Source organism: Hibiscus syriacus, unplaced genomic scaffold (assembly GCF_006381635.1).
Source record: "Hibiscus syriacus cultivar Baekdansim isolate YM2019G1 unplaced genomic scaffold, ASM638163v2 tig00116997_pilon, whole genome shotgun sequence".
NCBI lineage: Eukaryota > Viridiplantae > Streptophyta > Magnoliopsida > Malvales > Malvaceae > Hibiscus > Hibiscus syriacus.
Window position 1 is genome coordinate 3,406,334 of NW_024063513.1, and position 9,236 is coordinate 3,415,569.

General features: G+C 36.9%; 1 protein-coding gene across 1 annotated transcript; it reads right to left on the minus strand.

The window, feature by feature from the left end:
- Positions 1–4,033: 4,033 nt before the first annotated feature.
- LOC120194054 (patatin-like protein 6) lies at positions 4,034–5,701 on the minus strand. Its single transcript, XM_039196458.1, has 2 exons — positions 4,710–5,701; positions 4,034–4,615 (listed from the first exon to the last, which is right to left on the minus strand). The coding sequence occupies exons 1-2, from the start codon at positions 5,625–5,627 to the stop codon at positions 4,244–4,246; spliced, it is 1,290 nt and encodes a 429-aa protein (XP_039052389.1). The 5' UTR covers positions 5,628–5,701; the 3' UTR covers positions 4,034–4,243.
- Positions 5,702–9,236: the final 3,535 nt, after the last annotated feature.

The following is a 9,236-nucleotide window of genomic DNA, read 5'->3' on the forward strand; positions in this document are numbered from 1 at the left end:
ATTAAAAAAGAGCATTCACTTGCACTTCGCAAGCGATTAAATCAAAGGTTGTTTGTTCTTTGTGATCAAATTGTTTAGCTGTGAACATTTGACTTTACTTTTTAATAAAACTTAAAATAGTAGGTCAAAAATTAAGAGCTAAAAGTGGATTTGGCATCATGCCTAGTCCTTAACCGTTTTCCAGTATCAACTACTACTTATCAACAAATGTTGGCAGTTATCAGTTAAAAGATTGCCAAAGTACAAGCATTATTAAGAGCTAAAACATTATATCCATGGGAATGGAATTTTAACTTTTTGGTACTCCCATAATGCTGTTTTATGTCCCAAGTACAAGCACAAATTCACTTTTTTGCTTCCAAAATAAAGTAGGGAAAATGATAGTAGCCCAAGTGATTTTCTGAATTCGGTTTCTAGTTGTTACAGGTGATTCACTGAAATAATATTAGTAGCTGTAAATGAAATTGTCATCCAAGACAGCCAACTGACGAGAAGCTGAAAATTTAATTACATTACCTTTTCATTTTGTGTAGTTAGCTGGGATTCTGTTAAACACTATGAATCTGTCAAGCCCTGATTCTACCACCAAGGACAAATACATGGCTACATTGCTTCTTAACGGTGCTGGTCCTTTTGGATGCAATGGTCTATACCAGATACGTGAGTTCTTTTCTGCTTAATTCCTCCATTCACTCTCTCCTCGAATGAGAAAATGAAAATATTCCAATATCTTAAAGGTATTACACTTGTAGGCTAATATTTGGATCTACAATTCATGATTTGCAGTGCGATATAAACTATATGATGTGTCTGACCTGAGAGTAGAGCTGAAATTTTGGGAAAATATTTCAAGAAGTGGACAAGAGTAGGTATGTACTTGCACTTGAAAGCTCCGTTTGGATGCCGGTGGGAACCCCTTCCACCTTACCATCCAAATGGAGCATGGGAAAAGCTATTTCCTGCTACATGGTTTAGGATTTTAAGATCACGAGCTTTCAAGTTTGCACAAAGAACATCAATAAGCATAAAGATACACAGGAACCACTAGCCTGCTACTAAGGCCACTGATTCTGGGAAAAAAAGACAGCTACCAGGATCCTCTATACTCCGAAACTGAGATGCAATTGTGTCCATTTTTACAGTACACATGCAGTTATAGAAGCCAATTTAGCTCTATGATTGGCTTTTCCTAGTTAGAAATGATTGTTCTTGAGAATGCTTTTCTTGTGGATACATGAATCTTTGTCTTTATTTCCCATTCAATTGCACTCCACTAACTTGAGAGTTATTAAAGCAGGCAAGCAAGAAAATGGTGGTTCGAGGATGGTTTCGCATGTCGGAATGAGTTCTGTTGGCATTTCAGTGGAGCAGCTTCTTGCACGCGGCGATGCTTCCACTAGGAATGAGTTTTCTACATTTTCTATGTACATTGGTTACATGGTAAATCATTGGATGCATTCTTAAGTGATTTGCTTTTTGAGAACTTGAGGCCTTTGGTTCAAGGATTCCAGGTTTAACTCCATGCTTCAATGATAGCTATTAGCACCCCCATCATTGTTGATTCTATCTCAGATTCCTCTTCCCAAAATTATTGAATCATATATATTTTCTCTTCTTCTCTTTTCTAACATTTTGCCATGAACTACCAGAAATGGAGAAACTTCTTCTGCTCATGATTGTTTCAGGATATTATGGTGAACAGAAGAATTTCAAGGTTTGGAATCTCATAAAATCTGTTTATTTATTTTTCTTTTTTTTTTTTCATGAGGAAAGTGGCATTATTTACATATTTGTGCATGAATGTTCATGTAGAGAGAGGTACTGGTCTCAACTGAATCTGGGGAAGTGATAAAGAAGTTACTCCTCTTCTTCAATTCTAATGCTTCTCAACTACCTCTCAAAGCTCTTCATCAACCAGGTCAGCTTTGCATCAAATCATCTTTTACAGTACTGATAGCAGATGTTGAGATTCGAGTTTAAGACACGTCCGATGTCACTTCATAAATATAATTGCACGAACCAATTGAGCTTAGTTCCCAGGTTTCGAATTTGTTTCTGTATGTTAGGACTCGGAGAAGAGATGAGGGCGTTCGAGATCGATAAGGTTACATCGAGAAAGACTATCGAGCTGCTTCTGGAAGAGTTCGGCGGCACTTCCGCCAACACCAGTCATCATTCTGTGCCTTGACGGCCTAAACAACATCATCAACATGAATGACAGGGAAGATTTTGATGTATGGTAGCTAAAAACATGATCACAATCAAGTTCAAAAGTGCATGCCAACCCCGGGATTTGGATTTTGGTTTCAATGTAATTTTATTGGTTTTGAAGCTGATCTTCTACGTTCAAAAGCAAGTTTTGCAGGTCATGATGATTATAATAAATCTCTATATTCTTAATATATTCAAGATTAATTATAATGTTTTATATTTTCGGATCTATTATATACAATGAAATTTTATTTGATATAAAGTCTAATATCACACAAATTCAGCCTGTTATAATTAAGGAGTGAGCAATAGTGCATCACTGCTAAACCGATCATTTCGGATCGATTCAATTTCTTAAACTATAATTCTATAATCATTTTCTCCCTTATGTTAAAAAATCTTGAGCACACGTAATGAGAAATTAATTAACTGATTTTTTAATTGAAAATTAAGAAAAAAAAAGATAGAAATCAATTAATTGGATTAATGGCATAAATGGCCCCTATATACAACTCTCTCAGCTCCTCCTTCCTGCTACTGCCACTCCTCACTTCAACATCGTCAATCAACCAGGGCCAGTGAGAAGGGTGCAAGCAAGCAATGGCTTCTCCCCAAGAAAATGGAAAATTTGTCATTAAATCCCTTAACAAATAATAAAATTGTATGTTAATTCAATGGTTAAACTGCAATTTTGCCCCTCCAAAATTTTATTTCTCAATCCCAGTCCACCATAAAAAACTTCTGTCAATATTCCTGTGACCATACGGTCAAGATTTTTATACCAACTAAGGCTCTCACCTTCCTTTATTGATTTCTCTATATAGTTTCTGGAAAAAAAATAAGGGTAAACTATGCGTTTAGTACCTAGACTATCCGTTTTAGTACCTAAACAGTATTTTCAAAAATAATATCTAACGTTTAGTTTTTGTTTCATTTTAGTACCCATTAAAAACTTAACGTTAAGTTTTGGAAAAAAAATGAAAGTTTAATTACTAAAATAGATAAAAAAAAAATGATAGTTTAGGTACTAAACGCGTTAAGTTTTTAACGACGGGTACTAAAATGAAACAAAAACTAAATTTTAGGTATAATTTTAAAAAATAAAAGTTTAGGTACTAAAACGAACAAAAACTAATAATATAGGTACTAAATGTGTTAAGGCTTTAATGGTGGGTACTAAAATGAACAAAAAAACTAAACATTAGATATGTTTTAAAAAAAATAAAAGTTAGATACTAAAACAAACCAAAGCTTATAATTTAGATACTTAACACGTAATTCACCCTAAAAATAACTACCAATTTCTTAAAATTTTCTTCGACCTTTCAAGTTTTTGCGCTTAGATCTACAAATTTGATCATACGATGTTAGACTACATTTTTCTTTATGGCCTTTTCCGTTCGTTAACCATTTGGGTTGTCAAATAAAATTCTTCCATTAAAAATCAAACATTAAATGATCAAATGATAAGACTTGAATTTCAATGAAACGTAATCTTTAACAGAGAAAGTCATAAAATCTAACATATATATATATAATTTGAATAATAATATAGTTATCTAAAAATTGGATATCGTTCGAGAACAGAATGAACCATATATTTTATTGTTTTTGGGTCATAATTATATACTCCCAAAATGGATCTTTGATTAAGATTTTATTTACTTATAATGTAGAATTATATGTATCTTAACGTGACATCCATATCATATAAAAACTATATAAAATAAATATAGAGACAGGTGGAGAGGCATTCCATGTATTAGACTCACCAATCATCTAAACTATACAAATAATATAATAGAAGCTTTTTCATTCTTCCTATTATCTCAACCACTCGCACAGACAAACAGAACAATGAAAATAGTTAAGTACAGTTTACAGCTCGGCCCGGCCACCAGTTAATATATATATATATATATATATATATATATAATTAATTAATTAATTAATTAATTATATTCCGAGCGGCAGCATTGGCATGAAATGAACTAACGATCATACCGTTGTAAAAATTGGAGGTGAATGTGAATTAACATGAAGACTGGCTTGAAATGGTAGTGGCGGACGCCGATGACGTTCTCGGCGTCGCCGCCGACCGTTTCTGCTTCAACACTGCCGTCGGCAGGATGCTGGTTTTCCTTCTTTCTTGCTCTTTTATTAACTCGCTCCCGATCATCTCTAATTTCTCTAAATTCGTCACCTCGCTCTTCTTCTTGCCTTTGAAAAGATGTGATTCGACGTTCCTTTGGGCCAACATCTCCTTTGTAAGGCTCATTATGGCGTCGATTTTACATTTTGGATGAATATTGGAGGCCGTGCTGTTCAATCTGTTCCCCTGAATTCTCACGTAATTGTTTGCGTTTCCGCTTTCTCCGAACGCCATTGAAACTGCTTGATCAACCTATACATAAATAAATGGTTGTGTTCGTTAATTTCGGCCATGGAAGATTTATTTTGCTTTGATTAGAATGTTTGGATTTTGTTTTGGTACTTACAATATCAGACGCACCCTCGCCGGCGATCCTAATAAACTTCGTGCGCGTCGGAGTAAGGGTAACGTCGCCGGAATCGAAACCAGACTCTGCGTTTCCCAAAGATAACACCAAGAGATCCTCTACCCCATTACAAAACGGGAATTCCTGCTTATTATTAAGCACGTGTGTTATAGCCGCCGCCGTTGGATTGTTCATCGCCACCCCGCCTTCCACCGCCAGGATCTTTGTCCTCTCATCCACCGATCTCATTTCCACCGCTCCAACCACCGTCGGATCAGCCGACGTCGCGTAGCACACGTCCTTCATCTTGAAATCATAGCCGTCGATTTCCAATGCATCAGCCCGGGAAAATAAGAACGGCGCGTTGGAACAAAGATCGTAGCAGGGAATCAAAACCGGCTTCAGAGTATCCTTCAAAGTCAGCTCCCTGAAGGTTCTACCCAACAGTTTCTTCGCCCCGGATGGACGGAAAATTCGCCAGAACAACCCTTGAGGGGAGGAGGGAAACAGTTTCCGACGGTTTTTGACAAGGAACTGAAGAGCTTGGTCAGCAGTAAAAAGGGGGGCACCATTTTCAGCCTGAGTGAACAACATTGCGGCGAGAATCGCACCGGCTCCCGAGCCTGCAACGACGTCGAAACATTGAGCAATGGCGGCATTGGGATTTCCCCATTTTTGACGGAGAATAGTTTGGAGGGTAAGGAGGGACTGAGCCGCCAATATACCATCGGAAAAGCTTCCACTGTCAATTGAAAGGATTCTTACTTTCCCAGAAAAATGATTCCCAGATTTAATAGGATCTTCATGATGGGTTTTTGAAGCGGTGGCATTTTCATGATCACCGAAAAGGAATTTATTCTCGAGAATGGAAAAGATTTTATTAGTGAGGGAGTCAACTTCGTTAACTGGGAGTTCCATTTTGATCAAACAAAAGCTTTCAAAGAATTAAAGATGAGAGAAACTGGAAATTGAATTGGAATTGGAAGAAGTGGACAAGTCGGTGGGACTCTAGAGGTGAGTTATATATACAGTGATAGGATTGGAGAAGAATAAAAATAATAAAATAAAAGTAAAATTGTCGAGCGTTGAGGAATTTGTGCGTTTATTTTTATTATTAAAAAAAAGGAACATTCTTTACGCTGAAGATTAATCGGCGAGGATTGGAAATGGATTTGTTGTTGGAATTGTATTTGGCGTTGTCCTTTTGGTACTAAAATATTACGACAAAACCTCTTCGGCAGTAACTTTCCACTTTTTTCTCGCTATTACAGTTTTATAGGTCATCGTGTATTTTTAAAAATCTATGAAGGTCGTCATGTGTTTCTGTAGATTTATGATGGTCACTGTAATAATCATCCTACTTAAATAAATAATTATTCGACTGCACCATGTGAAGAATTTTTTTTTCATTGCATTATACAAACACTTTTGCCAAATATTACTATATCCTATTCTTATTTTATTTCAAATTTTATCCTTTTGTATTTGGACTGTTCATTGATCAAACTAAAGCAAACAAGTGAAAGAAAGAAAAAAGTGATGGCCGTTTTTTTTATTTCCCCCTTTTCTATTCATTCTTTTCCTTTTTCCTCCCTCCTTCCCTCACCTGTGTTTCAAATTTAAATCTCTCTTCCGGGCTCATTCAATAAAGAAAATCCTGGAAACTACAAGGAAGGTATGCTAATTGAATGTCACGTGTACGGACTGACACGGAAAGTTTGTGAATAAATTGAATGTTGGATAAATAATTTATTTCTCATGCTCTCGTATTTGTTTAGGCGTTTTTCCAAAAAAATAAAACTATCGATGATCAGTATATTTATCGATGTAACACCGATCAGATTATATTTTTCGATCTAACATCATTTGCAGTAAGGTGCACCCTTACAACGCGCTATACGATGATTTGGCGCCACGTGAGGTAAGACGCCCCCTGCGACGCGTCTTATCCTGACATGGATACATGTGGGTATAGATCGGCCCCTGGGGCGCGCCTTACGCCACATAGGGTATAGCGCGGGTCAGGGGCCGCGCCTGACCTTTATAATTATATATAGCGCAAGACAGGTGCCGCGCCTTGTATAATTGTTATAACTTTTCTCGGTTATAAATATCCTTCTCCCTCGGGTTAAGTTCCTCAAATATCTCCTCTCAACTTATAAATTAATACAACAATTCCGTCAACGAGTTAATAATTCTGACAATTTTTTCATAGAAGTTCGTGCGATTTTTAATTATAAGGTAATTTTGTGATATATATTTTTATTATATTTATTGTTTATTATGATTATTTGAAAAAATATTATACTAATTGTTGTCAATTAATTTCTGTGTTTGTAAAATTAGAAAGCGGGAATATACGTCGAAATAGTTTTGCGGTACATGTAATAATATAAAATTATATTATTTAAATTATTTACGTTTATGTGTAAAAAATTTATTCTGTTATATTTTCGTTCATATATTATTTATTTAATCAGCATTGTTTCAGTTGTTTTTTTTGCAGATATAATATTGCCGCATTTTTAAACTCAAAGAATGACGCGACTTTAGCTATTGTTTATTATGATGGTGAAATTCGAGAAGATGAAACCGGTGTTGTTTTCGTATCAAATGTGCGTGTTAAAATATCATTGAAAAGAAACATAACTCTTGAGGAGTTGATAACGAAGATTTCGAGGAAGATTCATGTTGGAAGTTGTAGAAGAATATCGTCGTTGCAGTACAGATTTCCAACATCATTGTTGCCATTAACTTATACAGTGTTCGAACTTTTAAACAATGATGATGTTGAAATGATGGTTGAAGCTCAAAGTAATTATTCAGACGCCGATATTGAGATGTATACAAAATTTATTAAAGTGTGTGTCGTTCGGGGTCAATCATTAAGCTCCCACTATGGGCTGGCTGAACAAGTTGATCAAGTTGACAGCCCGACGACAATAATGTGTAATGATTTTAATGCCATAATGGGGAGACACTCATCCGCAACTCCTTACGATATGTACCGAGGTGGGTCGACGAACAATCCGTATGGCAACATCGCGCCCAGTTCAAGGGGAAGGCATTCATCTGCAAATTCGTTTGACCTTAATATGGAGATGCCATCGACGCAACCATCTGTGCAGTTTTCATTTGACACGATGGCTTCAAGCTCTAGGGGGAGGCATTCGACTGTGAGCTTTTTCGATCTAAATGTCGATATGTCTTCCAGTTCAAGGGGAAGGCGTGCAAGTAGTAGGTTCTTCGACCTAAATGTGGAGAGCATAGAGGAACCATCATCTCCACCAGAAGAACCGCTTCGTGAGCCTAGTGCGGATGGTGCTGAGACTGGACTATTCATTCACCCAGAATCACCGCAATTCAACTCTGATGGTGATGATGATTTAAATGAAGTCCCAGCAAATGTGGCATAAACTGACCCTCTAGCACATATGTATGAAGCTGATTATGATGCAATGTACGGGCCAGAATTTGCATATATGCCTCATCTCGGTGACTACGTATATTACTCATCAATAAATAATGGTGAGTTATCTTTAGGCATGAAGTTTTCAAGCAAGGAAGAAGCGATAATGGCTATCAAAAATTACAATATCCGTAATTCTGTTCAGTCCAGAGTCGACCGCTCCACGACCGAAAAATATGTATGCTACTGTGCCCGACGCGAAAACGGATGCAATTGGATGGTTCGCGTATCGAAGAGGAAGAGGAAAAACAACATATGAGAACTAACAGTATACAACGGTCTTCACACATGTTGTACTGGAGGGGCAACCAAGATCATCCCAACTTGGAATCTGAAGTGATATGTCAAGCCATCATGCCCATGGTAAAACCAAACTCTCATATAGTTGTTGTTGTGTTGATTTCAGCTATACAGTCGCAGTATGGGTACATTGTCTCCTATAAAATAGCTTGGCTGGCAAAACAAAATGCCATTGTCAAACTTCATGGTGAATGGGATGCATCTTACAATGAACTTCCAGGCTGGTTTAGGCTGGTGCGGAGGTTGAATCCTGGGATAATTGTGGATTTTGAAACCTCCTATGCATACCAAATGATCGAGTTATCCGCGATCAATGTCAATTCTACCGTGTTTTTTAGACTTACCCACAGTGCGTTAATGCTGTGAAATACTGCAAGCCTGTGGTCCAGATTGACAGGACTTTCTTGTATGGAAAATACAAGCAAGTTTTATTATTGGCAGTTGTCCAAGATGGCAATCACAACACTTTTCCAGTTGCTTTTGCTCTTGTCGATGGAGAATATACAAATTATTGGGCTTTTTTCCTTCCGAAATTTACGTGCATGTGTTATCACAAGGGAAAACATCTGTGTCATTTCAGATCGCGTAGCTGGAATCAAAGCAGCAATGGAGTTTTTAGGTCCAATGTGGCAACCACCCTTTGTCCAACATAGGTATTGTCTCCGACACATTGCTGCGAACTATCATGGAATGTACAAGAAGAATGATGAGCGTCAATTAATTGTGTATATGGGTAAGTGAAACTGATGTAGTTTATT

What these genes read in the sequence shown, in the direction of transcription:
- LOC120194054 (XM_039196458.1), bottom strand. Translation starts at nt 5,627, where the DNA reads ATGGAACTCCCAGTTAACGAAGTTGACTCCCTCACTAATAAAATCTTT. An exon ending in GCGAGGGTGCGTCTGATATT is followed by an intron (nt 4,616 to 4,709) that starts GTAAGTACCAAA and finishes ATTTATGTATAG; the next exon opens with GTTGATCAAGCAGTTTCAAT.